Below are 19,756 nucleotides of genomic sequence, written 5' to 3'. Positions count from 1 at the left end.
CAATAAAAGTTTCACTCTCTGGCATTCAACTAACTGGAATATTTTAGAACTTTAGAAAAAAATTCTTCCCCCCCCAAAAAAAATTAGTAAATGAGAGATTTGTAATACATTAAAGAGCTTGTAATACTACAACATGTGTACATTGTCATCAAACAGTGTGATTTAGTGCCAGTAATGGATGAACATGACATCCCAACACAATGATAAGAAGTTTGTTTTGGTTTAATGCAAATTTGTTATTTCTCAATAACTGATTTAATTCTTGTAAAGAAGGATATAATTTCTCTTTTTTTCTGTACATTTGAAAAAATGATTAATATTTGAGACTGCATGAGCTGGAGTATTTTTGAAGTTATGAGATTTGGACATGTAAAAAAGCCATGATATTTAATTTTATAAAAGGATAAACAATAGGGACAAAAAATTATGATAAGCAATTTAAGATTTTTATATCCTATATTCACAATTTGTCTCTCTCTTTATTATCTAATGAAATAAAGAGCCATTTGTTTATTTTAAATTTTGCTGGAATTATTTACGATATCTTCCCCAGCTTTCTTAGGCAAAATCAGAATCAAATATTTCAAATCAGATATTTTACTTTAATGTTTGAGATCTATGGCATACATTGTCTGTTATTTATAATTTTAAATGTAAGCTTTTGATATTCCTGTTGGTAACAAATAAGATGGTTGTTCCCATTTAGAGTTGAAATTTTTCTATTGATTTGGCTTTTCTAATGTGAATTCCATTTTTTATATGCTAAACTATATGTAATTTTTACATATCCAGAATTCAGCATTTTCTGAGCCTTCCAGGTAGTCAAGATTTTCCTGTACTTAACTGACTGAAAGTAGTTTTTTTTTTCCAATTCAACTTATAATTTTAAGTGAATTATTTCGTAAGTGAAGAAAATTGCTTAGAATTAGCTTTATTATGACATTTCTTGTTTTAATATAAAATATGCCTTCCTTATTGGTGCAATAAATTTCATTCATAAATTACTATAATTAAAAAAGTATCAGTTTTAGTCATCAGTTGAAAGTGTAAATGTAACTTATTTTTATATAAAATTTTAATTTATTATTAGTGTAGTAATTGCCTAATATTTTTTTATGTTTGAAATATGTATTTTGTCATCTTGTTTTTATTTGGTTGTATAATTAAAAAAAATTAGTTTCGAAGTTCATGCTGAATGTATTTCAAATTGTTTTTATAAATATGTTGATGAATGGTAGGAGGGACATGAAACACATTAAAAAGCGTGATAGATAGTGTTTCTGATCTTGAGTTTATGCATATGCTGGAAAGAATTTTGCTTATAGATATTTCTTTAGAACAGATTTTTAAGTAGGAAAAATTCACAGTCATAAGCGATGTCAAAAAAGGTTTTGAGTATTTTATCAACCAGAATTGTATTTAGATCACAATTCTGAACTTAATTTTGAAATTAAGGTTGGAAAAAAAAAAAAGAAAATTGATTATGACAAATCCCCAAAACTGTATTTCAGAATGTGTATTATTTTTATAGTGTTGCTTAGAAGTTTTTTTTTTTTGATATTATGTTTTGAGATTTTATTTAATATAAATTAGCTATTTCTGACTAACACATACTCTGCAATGTGTATTTTAATAGCATGAATTGGTTCAGAGAACAAACATATGTATTTTTATAAAATTCAACTTGAATATTCAGAGCTTGCATAAGGAAAAGGCCTCAAAAGTATTCTGTTAAGTCCAGCTGAGTATCAAGTTGAATTTTTATTACTTTAACAACTTTGCAATTAAATATATGAATCATTCCTGTTATTATAAAGTATAACTTGAATTTTGGGTTGACAATCGGTTTGAATATTTTTCTTTTTTTCACTGCATAGCTGAAAACTTAGTTTCTGCTGAAAACAAAGGAGTTTATGTTTTAATGAGTGGATTAGATTATGAAAGATTAGTTCTAGCTGCAGGACCTGTTGGGTAAAATGTTTGCATTAGTTATAACTTTATTGAAGTGAGTTCAGATTGATCTGTTTGTGTTTGTATTCACTTGAAGGTCTGTTATTATTTTATCTTCTTTCATTAATTCATAAAATTGATACTGGGAAGGCTGAAATTAGAAATGTCTGTAAACTGGATGATTTTGTTTTCTTTTCTTTTAATTTGCTAATTCTTATCTACTAAAATCAGAAAGGCATCAGATTAAAAAAAAGTTCAGTTGCAGTCAAGTTATTCATATGCTGTTTTAAGTAAAAAATGAATATTTTTAAATAATAATAGTTTTTAAGATATTTTTGGGTGCATGTTATATGCAAGGTAGGAAAAAAATAAGCTGCTCAAATTCTAACATGAATAGTTAGTTTTAAATTTCTTTTTTCTTTGTTCATTTAGTAATAGAATATTGAAAAAAAAAAATAATTATTTAGGGGAAAAAGGACAATTAAGTCATTTTCAGTGTTCAACTTTTTTTTTCTATCATTAGATGTATGTTTATCCAATCAGTCTTTGATATGGTTACAAAGCTGTTGTGAAGATATACATGTATCTTGTATGATTTGGTATATTCATGTTTTCTCTGTTATTCATTCTTTATTGCTTCAGTTTACCTATGGACTAAGATAGATTATGATTTTTTGGCTGTTTTAACTATTATTCTTTTCTGTCACTTTTTGTCAGGTAAGCTCTGTCTGTATTTTTGTCACTTGTATATTTGTCTTATGCATCAGCAATTTTGATGAATGCCTTTATGTGACTGTCAACAACTAATTATAAATCAAAAAGCAGTGTCAAAAAATGATAATGCAAAGTGAGTAGGCTTAGAATTAACACTTTTCTAAATTCTATTAACTAGTATATTGCTTGTGAATAGCTTTTATTTCCTTTATTTTACAAGCTTTGTGATCAGGATGCTACTTGATGCAAGAATAAGTGCATATTGTTTTATTACAGAGAATATGCCAAAATTAATTTTTATTTATTGCCAAAATTAATTTTCATTTATTTATCTTCTCTCCTTTTTGATACGGTGTATCATATTTATACTACATAAGCTACCTTGTCATACAACCTAAACTATCTGTAGTATAATACATTTTTCTGATTTTCTGCAATTCTTATTTATTTTCATTTTTTTTAATTCTAGATTATTTGTATAAAGGTTAATCATTTTATCTTTCATTTATAATTAGCATTTTGTCAATGTAATTCTAAATTTATTGATGAACACATATTATATGCTATATAATAGATGGTTTAAGATACTGAAATTTAAAATATCTTATGCAAATTAAAGAAATTTTATTCTGAAATATCTAAATTATGATCCTTTGACTCACTACATTTCAGACAGAGTTTTTGTCAGATGAGTAAAAGAATGATTAATTTAAAATATTTTCTGCTTGTCATGAAAGTTGAAAATAATCTGAATGCAAATGTTCTTCATTGCACTAAAATTCTTCTCGCACTTCAGAGACTTCAGATATAATGCAAGACTCCATGTAATGGGATCAGGATTATGTTAAACTACCGAGCCTTTGTAATCATTAGCTAATGTATTAGGAAAGTGATATAACTGGTTTGACAAAATGCAAGATTTATATATTATAATCCCCCTTTGCTCTTCTTTTACATTACAAATTCTCCCCAACTTTTTTATGCAAAATTTAATACTAATGACTTTTCCAATCTTCTAGAACTAATTAAAATAATTACAAAATCAAGTTTTTCATGTATTAAAAGCAAACTTCCTGATATGGAAAATTTCACTGATTTTAATCAAAAAATAGATAAAAGTCTCAGAAGAGATTAATGGGTTAATTAATAGTAAGAAAATTCATGCCTAGTCATTTTAAAATTGTAATATGAAACAAAAAAGCCATCTTCCACATGCATCATGAATTGTAGGAGTTCATAGATGAATGTAGTTCCAATGTTATTCTTATTCAAGAACACATGCTGGGCCCAAACATTAAATTTAGCATTTTCAATTATATTCTTTATCTACTGGTTCATATATATGTTACAAGATACCTTATCTTAATTAAGCACTACATCTTCTATAACCATATAACAATAACACAGTTTTTAACAGTCAAAACTCTAGCTATTAGGATTGTACTACACACTTCTCAACCAATCATGATTGTTTCTACCTATATTCCACATAACAGAAGAGCACATAAGGATGTAGCCTCTGATTTTCAAGCTGGTTTGTCCCAGCTTGACTACTGAATTATTCTAGGTAGAGACTTTAATGCACTTCACTGATAGTCGAACTGTGTTAACAGCACATACCTTGGTAATATAATTCACCTATTTGCCTTATTAGCCAGAATTGCAAATATGGCTGCACAAACACTGACATATTATGGCGATAGTTCAGCTTCAGTCATCGTCTTGTTTCTTACATATTATGTGACCCACTCTGATGTTGAGATATTGGATATTATCCTCTAATCTCAAACCTGTGGTTATTAATTTTGATCTTGCATGCCATAACACATGACACAAAAGGGTCTTTATTACAAACAGGTCTGCATGTACCAAAGCCGAAAACAATGTACAGAACTCAACATGACCAGTTCAAGATGGGAATGAGTTAGGTGCTTACTGATCTCATCACTTAAATGAAATTTGCTATTGAGAAAAATAGAAAGCCTGTCACTGACAGAACTAAGTGTAGAAATTCTGAGATCCAGAATCTGATTAAGAAAAGAAATGTTGCCTGGAAGGAATGGCAATAAAAATATCCTGCCAACAAAATGATGTTAAATAAGTTAAATCATGAAGTCAGGATTCTTACCTGTAAACAAGTGCAGAATGACTGGCCTAGTTACCTGGATTCACTTTCCCTAAAAGATAACTCCATCTGGGGTTGCTGATATGATTACAAATTTTATTTACAATAATAACACGATTAACATTCCATCAAAACTAGAAGAGAAACACGCTAATGTGACAATCAAAATCGTAAAAAACAACCTTGTATTTAGCGTAGGTATAATGAAACACTCAATCGATTTCAAGGGCAGCTAAAGGTCCCTCCTCATCAGGAGAAAGAAATACATAGAAAGAAGAAGAAAATAGGAGAAGGAGTCACAGAAACACGTCCTTATCAGCACTGCACGTGGTTATAACTAGATTTTTAATTTTGATCTTGTTTCACTGGCCGCCTACTTTTACTGAGCCAGGCTATCTGATCAAGCATAAAGAAATATTAGCGAAGTTAAAATAAGGAGCGAGGGGCAAATGCACCTTACGCTCAAAATCTGAACTTCAAATAATGGAAAGCAACCACTGAACGCATTTTTATACCCTCTAGTAGTACCAAACGCGAGGAGGTAACGCCATCTATCGGCAAAAATAACTGAATTAAGATAGTAGAATTTTAAAGGCATTAGGAAGGACTGGATTGGACTTCAAATCATTAACTAAACTTGCTAAATCTTTGTGAATGTGAAAAGCCTCAAGAAAATCCAATTCACCTGTGGAAGAAGCCTTTTGGATGATTTTTGCAGACCCAAAACCAAAATTATGGTTAAAAGTCCAACTATGATACGCTATTGAAGACTTGTTAATTTCGCCTTTTTTGACATAAGATTCATGTTCCTTGATACGAAACTTCAACGCTCTTTTTGTTTGGCCAATATATCTTAAACCACACTGACACGATATACTATAAATTCCCCAAGAATTCAAGACAGAAACGCAATCTTTTAGAATTGAAGGGTGAATTTTATTAATAGGGGAGAAACCGACTTGAAAATTGAATTTCTGGAGAATCTGTGCAATTTTATAGCCAACAGAAGGATAAAATGGAAGCACGACAAGGTCATTAATATTATTTCTAACAGTGGAATGTCTTCTTTGATGGGAATCTGAAAATTTTTTAACGGCTTTATCAATAATCACGGGAGAAAATCCATGGTCAATCGCAACTGCTCTCAAATAATTAAGTTCATTGGTAAGCAAAGATTCAGATTAACAAACTTTAAGCGCGCGGAAAACATAATAGTAAAAAGAAGCCAGTTTTTGCTTAACAGGGTGGCATGACTTGGCATGGGGTGATAAACAAACTGCAGAGGGTTTACGGTACACAGTGAAGCTAAAATCGGTTTCATTGCGGATTATAAGAATATTGAGGAAGGGGAGGGAATTGTTGGATTCAATTTCAAGAGTGAATTGGATGGCTGGATCAATTGAATTCATAATAGATAGAATCTTGGATAAATCCTCTTTATAACCATCAAAAAGTGCGAAAGTGTCGTCAACATACCGAATCCAAAGACGAAAAGATAATTTATCAAATAATTTCATCTCAAAATAGTGCATATAAATGTCAGCAAGTACCGGACTGAGAGGATTACCCATAGCCAATCCTTCAACTTGACGAAAATATGCATTTTGGAAAACAAAGTGGGTTTGACTAATAGAAACTTTAGTAAGCGAAACTCTGATTAAAAATCTAGTTATAACCACGTGCAGTGCTGATAAGGACCACGTGTTTCTGTGACTCCTTCTCCTATTTTCTTCTTTCTATGTATTTCTTTCTCCTGATGAGGAGGGACCTTTAGCTGCCCTCGAAATCGATTGAGTGTTTCATTATACCTACGCTAAATATAAGGTCGTTTTTTACGATTTTGATTAACATTCCATCAGCCTGGCCAATTGAAGTTCTTATTCACTTCATTAAATTGAAGATATAAAAAAGAGTCTTGAATTGATGCTATATAAATAGAATGCTATAAAAATAGATGTTATAAAAATAAAATGGTTACAAACATGAGAATAGTTATGATATTCAAATTGGTTTAAATTACAATTCTTATACTCAAGACTGGTTATTTCCCATCAGCCTGGAAGACTGCAATTATTTAACTATAACTCAAGCCTGTAAAATTCTCAGTGACCCAGTTTTCTATCGAAATATCAGTTTACTGTCAGCATTAAGTAAAATGCTTGAACACATGATCCTCAACTGCCTGCTGTAATTTGTCAAAGAAAATCCTAATATCTGAACAGTTTCAGTTTTACAAGAAGCATTCAATTAGTCATTAGTTATATAAGGACACTGAGGTGATTTCCTACAGACTGCAAACTCACAATTCTGGTCATATTCTCAGATGCTGCTAAAGCTTTTGATCATGGCTGGCTGGAGGGTCTCATAACCAATCTAATCATTATGGAGATCTCAGAATACATCACAAACATCATCTGCAAAATACACACTTTTTCATTCATGCGAATAACACTTATTCTACATGCCACCTAATTCTGGCCAGTGTACCATAAGGATCGTTACTTGGTCGAATTTTATTTTATCTGTGCATGAATAACATCTTTTCCATAATTAGCGCTTGCTGTGTGTGCAGATGACAAACAGTTCTCAGTATCTCTTAGCTCACTCAAACAAACACTGCAAACAAACGTCCATGCACCAGAGTCTTGGTTTCAAGCTTGGAAAATTTAGATCAGTGCCGATAAATCTGATGCTATTCCATGTATCAAGAAGAGAGAAAATGAAGTTGACCTTCAGATTTATATATACAACACTCAGTTCTCTGATCTAAGCAAGTCTCATATTTAGGTGTTATATTAGAATACTACCTCTCATGGAAGCCCCGTGTTTCACATATTATATCCAAGTACTGAGCGAGCAAAGCTACACTTTGCTCTTTAATTGCTCGGAACAATGTTTTATCTATTTATATTAAATTACTCTTCTAAGTTCACCAAAATACCTTTTTTGATAGGCCACATGCTGCAGGTGGTTTATTCAAAATGAGGCTCTGCATCGAAATTTCAAATGCAATATCGAAATTTCAAATATCAAAGTTTTCATGAAACATATTGATAAAACATGTTATAGAAAAATTCATAAAGTGAAAAATTGCCCTATTTCAATTGTGAATTACGATTACAATCACACCAGATTTAGGAGAAGGCCTTATTCAACATTGTGGCATTAATTTTCTGTTTTTTAATTGCTTTTGGGATTTGTATCTGATTTGTTTAGTTGTATCTTATTTTGTTTTTATTCTTCATCTACCATATATTTTTACTTGTTCCTATTTTAAATTAGTATGGCTTTGAGCTGAGATTTCCCCTTTCTTTACATTCCAAATTCTTGCACCAGTGACTTGCCTTCTAAATTACACTGCTCTGACTAGTTACCTGCTTGTCTCCTCACAGCATATCAGCCCAGCAGTGGCAGTCATGTGACTGAAACTCTAACTGATGACTTTGTCATTCCACTCCTCCTTATACAGATGAGCCTTGGACAAGATATGCATTGCCTGGGTCTCTGCTATATCTCATCTATGCTGACAATAAATGCTTATCACACCTCATCTTATTATTAAAACTTTCCACAACTCTGTGCAACTTCTTCACCACACAATAGACTGAAAAATCTGTGAACTTTTTTATGGTAGACAAACATTGACTGAAAAATCTTCATCATTTCTGTGTGGATACGCTGTTCCATTGTCATTACACTTGTATGGTACATCTACATGGGAACCCATATTTGCAAACTGAGTCATCTTTAGGAGGTTTCACTGTATTATAGTTTATAAGATATTTATTGATACAATGAAAAGAAATACTTGCTGAAATTTCACAAGAAAGTGATTAATATATTTAAAAATGGACATTTCTGTTTTGGGTTGGTATAGTGATTGTAAGTATCATTTTTTGGAACTATCTGTGAGTCTTTAGATTAATAGCTATGAGCCAAAACTTCTTATTAGTATTTAATAATTGCTGGGTAATTTATTGGAAGTTTCTTTTTATTTTTAAAAAGCTGGTAAATAGTTCTAAAATCATACTCTACTATAAAAATATGACAGCTAAAATTTCAAATTAAGTTATGAGTCCAAATGGAAAGTATTCCACATTGCATCTATTATTTGATCAACTATTTTACTTAAATAAATGCAGTTAAAAAATAAATGTAGTTGAATGAAAATTTTTATGTTGTTACAAGTTTGCACATAAAAATGATCTTTTTCTGCCATCCTTATAATATTTATGCATGTGATGTGTTAACTGAAAAATATGCAAGTGTACAAATTTTGTAAATTTACCTTCTTTTATAATTAAACAAATTTTGGTTACAACCTGTAATTGTTATGTGTAAATTGATGTACGAGCAAAAAAATATATGTTTTAAAAAGGAATATCCAAAAAGGATAACAAATAAATAAGCTTGGAAGTAACACTCATATAAATTATACAAATTAGTTTACTACTAGTGAATTAGTTATTAGCTCTTAATACAAATAAATAGGAATTTTTCAGAATATTTCAATTCATTATTAGAAATCTATTTTAATATTTAAAATTTTTTATTCTAGAATAATGCAAGCATGTTGTGATGTAACGTTTGATTATGTGCACCAGCGAAAACAGTTTGGGCAAAGAATTGGTGAATTTCAGGTTTGTGAGAGTGGTTTAGTTATAGTCTTTCTATATATATATGTGTATTTTTTAAATTAAAAGAAATAATTTAAAACTTTCTAATAAACATTTCATTTCTTGCATAGTTGATACAAGGAAAGCTGGCTGATATGTATACTACTTTAAATGCATGTAGATCATATTTGTATAATACTGCAAAAGCAACTGACAAAGGACATGCAAGTTCCAAGGTAATGTAGTTGTTTTATTTGAAACTAGTAAAAACAAAATTTCTTTTTGTTGACCATATAGTGAATGCAAATTCACTATAATACCAGTTAGAATATTTTCTTCTTAAAATAATTTTAATATTGCTTTCACCAGAATGTGTACAAAATATGTAGTGGAAATCAATCATATTTCAAAATTCAGGCCCGAGCTTTTCATCTAGAATTACCAAGATTCTAGCTGAAGAGTACAAATGTTGTCTTTCATGATTTCTGACTAATGCTACTGTTGAATGACAAAATTGACAATTTGCTGTTTTTTTCATAGCTGTATTAGTTTTAGCATATAATAACTTATGTTGAAAACAGTTTTTAAGATATTGTTTGTTAATTTTGAGAATGAGACATTTGAATAAAAATAATACATTTCAAGGATATAGTATCAAAGGCAAATTTAATGGGAATAGATATCTTTTGTTCTGTGCTATGTTACAGAACATTTTATAGGATAATGGGTATTACATTAAAAAATTTCAAATTCAAAGGAAAAAAAATTTCAAAATTTTAATTTGACAGCAAAATTAAATATTTTTCTGGTCATTTTTATACATATCTAATGACATTGGTTGGGTATTAGGGAGTGGTTGTCTTAGATAATAATATCATTATTAATACTAATTGATGTGAATTTATGTTTACAAAATAATGATGACTTTCTGAGGTCATGAACCTCAAGAAAGGTTTCATTTTAATATATTTTAAATTTTCAGTGCCTCATATATTTTTTTTAAAGTTTCTTCCTTTATATAAGGTATTTTTTTAAGTTTCTTTCTTTATATAAGGTATGTTTAAATTTCTTTGTGCAAGTATTTTATTAAATAAAATTATTTTAAAAAATACTGTTTTTGTATTATTGTCTGGTTTTCCCATTCAGTGTTTGTAATTTTGGTACTGTTATTATGATCATCTGATGTAGATTTTCCACTTTAGCCTGAATTGAAACACACTGTATTAACACATTGTAGACACTCACATATTTATAGAATTGCAAATGCTTGATCTATGATATCAAGGAATGTTATTTTTTAAATTTGCAATATCTTAAATCTATTTTCAGCATTGCAATATAATTAGTACTGATATTTTGAAACTGACTGTAGAAATGATTTCAAACTAATATTTCACTGATTGAATGCACAATTTTTCTTTAATATCTTTGTTACTGATTTTGCATTCCATATTTTTTAATAACTATGTGGTTTCTTCCTATCATTTGCAAACAATTATTTTTGCATATTAATTTGATTCAAAATATTAAATATTAATGTAGTGTTTCATAAATTTTCTTATAAGTTTTTCTTTCAGGATTCCATGCTTCCATTTTGTATTATTTTTTATATTGTGTTTTTGTTTATTTGAAATAAATTTATTCATTATGTTATTTTTCTGTAGTAGTAATTGTGGATTTATATAGTAGTGCCATTTTATTTTGAACATATTTTAATAGCAGTTTGCAACATTCCACAAAGGAATTACTTTAACAGATTTAACTGATATAATTTCTACATCAAAGTTGTCAGAAAGTTTTAACTTAATAGATAATCAGGATTGTTGAGTAGTTACAGCGGTATTCCAGGCTCAATACATCAGTCCAACAGGCTATCTGTAAGGTATTTTATATTAACAGTAAAATAAATTCAATGTTTTTTTCAGAAAAGTTACCATGAAGTTTGACATTGAATGCTTTGACATTATTCCCTGTCCCCAAACCAAATATATTTATGTATGTGTGTTATTTAAAAGTATTAGCAGAATTTATATTTTGATGAGTAAATAATTATTTCTCAACAATTAAAATATTTTGTTAAGCTGTAAGAGTAAATATGCTTTTCTAATCCTTTATCATTAGGACTGTGCTGGTGTGATCTTGTATTGTGCTGAAAAGGCAACTCAGATGGCTTTAGATGCTATACAGTGCTTAGGTAAAATTTTACTAAATCCTTTAATATTTTTTTGTAGTTTGTGAATTATTTATAGAAACTTAGTCATGTGTAATTTATTTATGTATTTCGTTTACAAGTTTTACTCAAACTGTAGGCCAAATAACTAGTATGTAAATACTTTTCTTCTATTTTTTATTAAATAAAGATAATTTCTTTATAGGAGGAAATGGATATATTAATGATTATCCTACTGGCCGCTTATTAAGAGATGCTAAATTATATGAAATTGGTGCTGGAACAAGTGAAATCAGACGACTGGTTATTGGTAGATCTTTGAATAAAGAATATCAATAGTATTTTGTACCATGGGTAAGACGTTTACTTGAAGTAGATATTTACAAAATTCTAGTGTTATGTCTGATCACGTTTCTTCAATTTGAAATGTATTTTTGTTATCCAAAATATGCTTCATTGTCTTGTCTTCTTAAAGTATTGTTTTAAGTGTATTTAAGTGAAAAATATTCAGTATAAAAGCTTTTCTTATTCTGTACAAGAATTTATTTACTGTGTTGCACAAAAATGGAAAGTCAACTAGTATCAAAATATGTAATTTTTTAATACTAGTATCAAAATATGTAATTTTTTAATACTATAGTTTCTAGTATACTTCCTTTTTATTTATAAATATTATTATTTCAGTTGTAAATATTGGAAGTGAAAGAAACGATCTGTGGAAGCTCAATAAAATGTGTAAGTGTTGTTAATTCAATGCAAAATCATATCTCTGCTTGTCAGTTGCATAGTTATATTAATCTATTTAAAGCAAAATCTAAACATGATCATAACAAAATGTAAGTATTTGCTATTTATAACAAATTTTTCTTTCGGGCAAGGAAAGACTAGTTACTGAGGGGAAGTGTATTTGCGAATTAAATGTTATAATAATAGCTTATCTTCAATATGTTTGTTTTATTGTTAAAAAGTATTGATTTCTTAAAAAGCGTACATAAATAATATGCACCATATCCATAAAAACCTTTACGTGACTTTTACTTTCCCAAACATTGGTCGTAGACATTTTGGTCGTACTTTCTTTGGGGGACACACACACAAAAAAAAAAAAAAAAAAAAAAAAAGTTTTAAATAATGCAAAAAATGTTTTCATTTTTTTTTAAATTAACAAAAATTTATTTAAAATATAAAATCAAACATTTTGCACATTTCTGTAGTCCCCATACTTATATTTATTTAGGAACGTTTGTATGCATTAAAAAAATTTAAACACAGAAAGTCTGACTCCTTATGGCAAAAATTGATCAAGATAATTAATTTTAAAATTTGCAGTATTTGACATTTTGAATTTGCTTAAGTCAGTTAAAAAATAAATAAGTTAATTTTTTTCCTGTTAAAAGTCATTCAATGGTTTTCTTTTATAATTTACTAGTATCTTTATTTATAATTTTTCTACTCTGAGTATGCCAAAAGAATTTTTTGACAAGTAATTTATAAGTTTTCAAAGTATAAAAATATATTATGAATATTCTCATTTAGTTTTATTACTTTTATATATAATTTGGAAATAATCTAGTAATAAAAAACATAAGTTACAAATATTTTTTATTTTTAATTAATGCACATAATATTACCAGTTGGCTATGTTCCTGCCAGTGTTTCCTGAAACATGAGTTCTTTAAGATTCTGTGAATAAGATCTCCCTTTGGTGTGGGTGCATTTATATTTATCTGTACTTTTCATAGTGATCTGCATACTTTGGGAAGGAATAATATGATGCTTAAGGAAATGTGCATAAGAATGCAAAAGTAAATGTGCCATAGATCTATTTGTTTCCTCCAATCAGACATTTCTCCCCTCCTCCCAATATCATTATTCATGATAATAATGAAACCTGTATATTGTATCGGGTTTAAACACCTGCCAGCTAAGGAATTCATTCTTCAATGGTTGTAGGGAGGGAACAGCATTTTTCTATTTTATCTAGCCCTATGCTCAATAAGAGAAACCTGAAGATTAATGTTTGTTTCGAGTGAAATGCTGCCCATACTGGATTCTTTTTGTTTGCTTAAGCAGAGGAGGGGATAAATAATTATAACCTGATTATTTAAGATTAACTTAAACTCAGCTAGCACTAGGAATAGTGCTTTTCCTGCTTGTGTCGAATGAAAAGAGAGTGACAGCACGCGATAGCGCGCTTTGACTTTGTGTCAGATAAAAGAATGTCTGGAACAACAAAAGGAAAATATGAGGAATCAAGATGGTAGAATGAGATATTTCACTTAGCCGCCATCAGTCAGCGAAGAAAGATGAAATGAATGAAAATAGACCAGCACTGTGGGGGGGGGGGCAAATGTTGGATCAGTAAGGTAATAGGTACTTCAAATAATTAACAAACTGTTAAGTTAGAATATCCGAAGGACATTTGTGTTTCACTCTGGGAAAAGGTGAGCATCGCAAAGAGCTGATACAGCTGTTTGGATGTAATAGTACAGAAAGGAAAAAATTTGTTGCAAGTTTTTTGATATAATTTTGTATAGTATCAATTTGAAGATCTCTGTGAATATATGAATTTGGGATGAACCAGGGTGCATTAATAATTTCACAAAGGGTTTTATTTTGAATAACTTGGATCTTTTTTATGTGGGTTTTAGCGGCGTGTCCCCATACCGGACTGGCATAAAGTAAAGTAGGTCTAAGGATGGACTTGTATAAAATAAGCTTATTGTTGATAGTCAGATTGCTATGTCTGCTGAGGAGAGGACGCATAGTAGCTATTGAGATATTGAATTTCCTGACAGTTTTGTGTAAATGTTGCCGAAAAGTTAGTTTTTTGTCCAGTGTGACTCCGAGATACTTCACTTGATCCGTCCACTGAATTTCATCGTCAAAGAAGATGGGATTAGGTGGAAGGAAGTTTGTTTGTCCTTTTCTGAAAATAACAGCTTTGGTTTTGCCAGTGTTAATGGCAATTCTCCACAGCGTCATCCAGTTTTCAAGAAGCTCCAAATAGTTTTGTAGAAAAATTTGTACAGTACTGATGGTTGAAGCTTGAGATAGGATAGTGGTATCGTCGGCAAATAAGGCGATTTTAACTTTCTGATTTGATCCAACATATTATTTTGTTCACTTTGCTATTATTACTATTATTGTTACCTTATCAAAATTATGAAGCGAAAGAAAACATTTTCATTTTATTTTTCCTTTTAAACATTATATGCATTAAATAAGCTATGAATATTGGAATTAAACCTTCACTGAAGTCCAGATATAAAGCAGCATTTTAAAAATTGATACAGTAGTAAGACTAGAATTCGTGACATATTTTAATGTAAAATCTGTAATATGAAACACTGCAAGGTAATAAGAGGACAAGTCTGAAATATTTTTAGAAATGCTGCATATCTGTCTATAAAATTAAAGAGAAAATATTAGTGCATAAAGCAAAATTGCTTAAACAATTAATGTTGAAAAGAAATTTTAATAAAACAAACATTAAAATTGTCCTTGATTAAAATTAATACCTTCCCCCTTTTTTTTTTCTTGTAAATTTTGGTTCCCTTATGCTTCATTATTTCACAAACAACCTATTGTATTTTTAATTTTATAGTTTCTATTTGTAAGCTTACTAAATTTAAATGTGAAATCCAAACAATTCTAGATCTCGGACTTTGTACTATATATTCAATTTCCGCAACATGATAAGGGCTCTTTAAAAATAAAATCTAACTTATTTATATATAGTCCTCACAGATAAAAAATTTCTGTTAGTTAAATATGTTCATTTTATTATTATGCATTTATAGTTTGAAAACAAAAGGCTCTGTGTTTTTGTATTTACAGATATATGTTTAGTAAATATTTTTAAAAGTTCAGCTGTTAATTTAATAGTGAATTCTGCTTTACACAAAATGAAACTGTTAATTTGCAAAAGGAAACTTTTTTTCATAATAGGTACTGCTGAAAATTGATTTTTGGTCTTTAGTTTTGTTGGTAATGGGTATGGAGAAAAGATATGTCAATAAATTTGTTCTAGAATATTAGAAACCTTTAAAAAAGGGCATGTAATTGTTTAATACATTAAGAAACAGTAATGTATATTACCAGTTTGAAATTTTGTTGCATAAAACTAAATAAAGGTGTTTTTTTTTTTTTAAACAACCTTTTTCCTCACAGAGTTGAAACTTTCTTAAAAAGTTCTTTACATCAACTTTAAGAATCTTTACTTTTGGAACTATATACATAGTTTAAATTTTATTGAAATAAAGCATGTAGTCACTTTTTCCAAACATCCTATAAGTGTATGTATATGCATACTTTCTACATGCATGTGAATATATATGCAATGAAATTTCTGCTTCTTTTTTTCTTGCAGGCCATTAAGGAAAAGGGCTTTCAAGCAAAGATGCTCCATATATTTGTGCAGAACCTGGCTACTTTATATAGAATTTCTATAGCTATTTTTGTATTAAACTGTTTGTAATTAAACTGTCAAAATTTTTATGCTGAATTCAGTATTCTTTTGATTATAATTATTTGCCTCTAGGATTATCATTTCTTATGACTTAGATAGGATTCTCTTAATTGGTTCAATAAAACAAGTAATTTTTTAATATTAATATGAGTAAAAAAAATCTTTACAAAAACTTGCCATCTTAAGCAGATATTCCTTTACTATTTGATGACTGAGCCAGTTTTCCTATGGAAGTTCTTTACAAAGTATTCCTTTAAGTCAGATGGATCTTCACTTTTTTGATTATTATCTGTTTAGGAACAAACTACATTCTTGTCTGTATAATAGCTTTTTTTAAATTAATTTATCTTTGCCATACTTAAGTTTTGAAAAGTAAAGTTTTATATTACCAAAAGTAATATTTTATAAAAAATTTAAAATTTTATTTATAATTCTTCAGTTTTAAAAGTTTTGTGTATAAATTTAGTAATTAACAGAATATATTCTATATACACTAGAAGCTTAAAAATGTATTTTTTTAAAATTCTTATATTATCAAATTTGTTAATTTGCAGATGGCTAAATTTCACTTCTATGTGCACGAAAATTATTCAGTAGTATACTCTAAATTTAGTCTATATATGAGGACAATTCAAAAGATAACATAACAGACCTTTTAAGAGATAAATTTTATTCACAAGCAGATATACAGTAGCAAGGCAATCGTAAATATTACCTTAAAAAAAAAAAAAAAAAAAAGAGAGATCCAGTATTTTCTAGCAGAAGTGCCATAATAAATCATGCATAATGATGGCTGCATGCAGTTTAGCTTTGTCAGGCAGCATCACATCTTTTGTGGTGAGATGTCTGTGGATGCCTTGCACAGCAGTGTCATAATAACTGGCAATATTCACTTTTGCTTCCCTGGCGAGGAAATCAAACAGCAGCATGTCCAAAATGGTCCCAAAAGACTATTGCTATAATTTTCTTTACAGGTCGACAGGTTAAAAAAAAACAGGTAAACACGTAAAAGTGGGGCACCAGGGACTTTACTTCAGAATCAAACAGATATTGCCTAATACACTAACCAGATTGAATTTGACGACCCCATGAAGTCGCAAAAAATTTGGTAGTGATGGATGTTATTAGCTTATTGCGCCTAATTGGATGAGATTAAACTGCGGGCGCACGGTTAGACCAGAGGGATCGAAGGGTAAAATTTTTGATTGAAAGATTTGAATCAACTGTATAATTTTTCTCTAAAGAAACATTGGAATTGTTATATTTAAACATAAGCAGATGTTAACATAAAATTAGACAGTTATGTAACACAAGCTATTGAATATAGGCATTACAATATATACATTATGACAGTGTTGGATTGCATAAATACAATAGAGTTGATACTTTAGAGATCTTTGAATTTTTACATTTTTATGTAAGTAGATCAACATATGGGGCTTGATTTTACTATACTGAAATGTTTGGTTCTTGTTATGTTATGATGTTTGTTGCAGGCAAAACTGTATAGATCTCAAGTCGAAACTTTTATCAACTTTTAGTCGAAAGTTCATAAATGAAGTTCACGGGCTCAGTTGTATATGTTTTGTGTTTCGAAGAATTATGGAGATTGATGATATTGGCTCGGAATCAGCTTTGCAGTATATCCAATTCATTGCTCCTTCTGCTTTTTTGTTTTCTATAACTTTCTTTGCTGATGGCACCGTATTTTGCTTTTATTTATTGCAGATGGCTGCAGATTCTTATGTATAAAGTCCGATAATCTGCAACCCCTTAATCTATGAATGTTTTTTAATTTACGCTTACTTTTTAATGTAAACAAATGAAGTTTTAATTTCAGAAATTCAGCATGATAAATTTAATAGCAATATTTCTTATATTTTACACAAATAAACTTTTTAACACTTTACCGACCGCTAGCGTTTCAACAGCATATGCACGTCCGACCGGCCGCTCAGCTGCAGATTCTCTCTGCTTTGAATAGCTGTCAGGACAATCTGATAAATCGTCTAAATAAAACTCTCCAGTACCATTTTTTTCGCTCATCGTGAATGGTAAATTTTTTACAAATGGTGTGAAAATGTGGGAGTTTATGAAGCAGCGCACTTAACGCAAGTAAGCAATGTACCTCAATACGACTAATAAAATGCAGATGGGAATTGTTTATCGCCATGGCTACCGATTGATAGGCTATTTTTGGGTAGCCCCTAGAAAAAAGCGATTAATAGGCTATTTTTAGGTAACCTCGAGAAAAAAGCAATTAATAGGCGTTGGGGAAAAAAAGCCGATTAATAGGTTATCGGTCTGTAAACGTTGGCGAAAAAGAGCTGATTAATAGGCTATAGGTCGGTAGGCGTTGGCGAAAAAAAAGGCCGATGAATAGGCTATAGGTCGGTAGGCGTTGGTGAAAAAAAGCCTATCGGTCGGTAGGCGTTGGCGATAAAAAGGCCGATTGATAGGCTATCGGTCGGTAGGCGTTGGCGATAAAAAGCCGATTAATAGGTTATCGGTCGGTAGGCGTTGGAGGCGCCTTGGACCAGACTTCAGTGGTGCAGCGTGCTTTTTAAAGATGGGTCAAGATTCAGTGAGGATATTCGCTGCATAATTTGGCAGCCAGATCTCCTGAACTAAACCCAATCATAAACATTAAGCAAAGTAGTGCACGTTATCAAATTGGTAAGATTCGTTGATTCTCCGGATTTCTATAAAGAAAAGTAAAGGAATATTAGTTTGATGCAGATTATTTTGCAGAAAGTCCTCTCCAGTACAGAGTTTAAAATTAGCGATAAAAGCAGCATCAGGAAGGCACAATGAGGGGAGAAGAGAGCATGCCGTTTTAAATCTTTTGAGCGTAATTCCTAACACGCTGAGCTTTGACAAATTTGTGCTTCGACTTTGTTATCCGAGGGTAAGCTTGGTTAAAAAGGTTTCATTCTGCGGCCATCTTTGGCTAGAAAATCAGTTTTCTCGTTTCCTGGAGCAAAGCAAAAGAATGAAATGTTGATGATCATCACTGTTTGGTCATTTTATGCGCATAGAAAAGGTAGATGCATGAAATGATTACAGAACTGCAATCTTGCATCAAAATTATAGAGTTTCAGTAGCGGTTAGTTATCTTATTACCTTGAAAATGATACATGGATTTAGAGCAACTTCAGGTAAGTGAAATTCATTTAAAATGAATGAGGATAAGGCGATTTCCTAAAGTACAAGTGTAAATTCTAAATATGGACATCTGGAAGCCCAAATTTGGAATTTGTTTTATTATCTATTTCATATTTTGTAAAGCATTTATGAGTTTTTGATTAAGAAACTCAACGATTTCAAAGCGAGCGATCGCAACACTGTGCGAAAAAATAAAACATTTTTATCTCTAGTGCGCGAGACTGTGTATCGGAAATTATAAAGATATGCTGTTTGGAATATTTTGTGATATTGCCGTTGAACGGAATTTTATGGTTTTAGTGCGAAGAATATTTAATAAATAAATATGACACATAAAACGTTAAAAAAAGCCCCTTTAAGCCTAATATAAAATCTGAAAGCTTTCAGATTTTTTTTTTTTTTTTTTTTTTTTTTTGGATTCAGTGGTATCTTAATTATGTCGATTAGTTGCCGTTGTATATTCGACTGTATCGAACCCAATCAACCTCTTGATCATCGACTCCCAGAAGGTCAATACCAGCCCCGTTGGGAATGCTTGAATTATG

The 19,756-nt window shown here is 30.1% G+C and overlaps 1 protein-coding gene across 1 annotated transcript in view; it reads left to right on the top strand.

The window, feature by feature from the left end:
- Positions 1-16,082, top strand: part of LOC118186193 (isovaleryl-CoA dehydrogenase, mitochondrial) — a 38,900-nt gene extending 22,818 nt beyond the window's left edge. The window contains exons 8-14 of the mRNA XM_085819406.1: positions 1,878-1,971; positions 9,348-9,429; positions 9,537-9,641; positions 11,527-11,599; positions 11,781-11,929; positions 12,260-12,310; positions 15,948-16,082. Coding sequence (XP_085675532.1) covers positions 1,878-1,971; positions 9,348-9,429; positions 9,537-9,641; positions 11,527-11,599; positions 11,781-11,914 — 488 coding nt within the window. The 3' untranslated portion in view covers positions 11,915-11,929; positions 12,260-12,310; positions 15,948-16,082. The remainder of the gene's footprint in view (positions 1-1,877; positions 1,972-9,347; positions 9,430-9,536; positions 9,642-11,526; positions 11,600-11,780; positions 11,930-12,259; positions 12,311-15,947) is intronic.
- Positions 16,083-19,756: the final 3,674 nt, after the last annotated feature.

Source organism: Stegodyphus dumicola, chromosome 6, assembly GCF_044657685.1.
Source record: "Stegodyphus dumicola isolate Sdum_Otavi_A_Nest chromosome 6, ASM4465768v1".
Taxonomy (NCBI): domain Eukaryota; kingdom Metazoa; phylum Arthropoda; class Arachnida; order Araneae; family Eresidae; genus Stegodyphus; species Stegodyphus dumicola.
The sequence above is the reverse complement of the archived record's forward strand: the minus strand, read 5'-3'. Positions and strand labels throughout refer to the sequence as shown.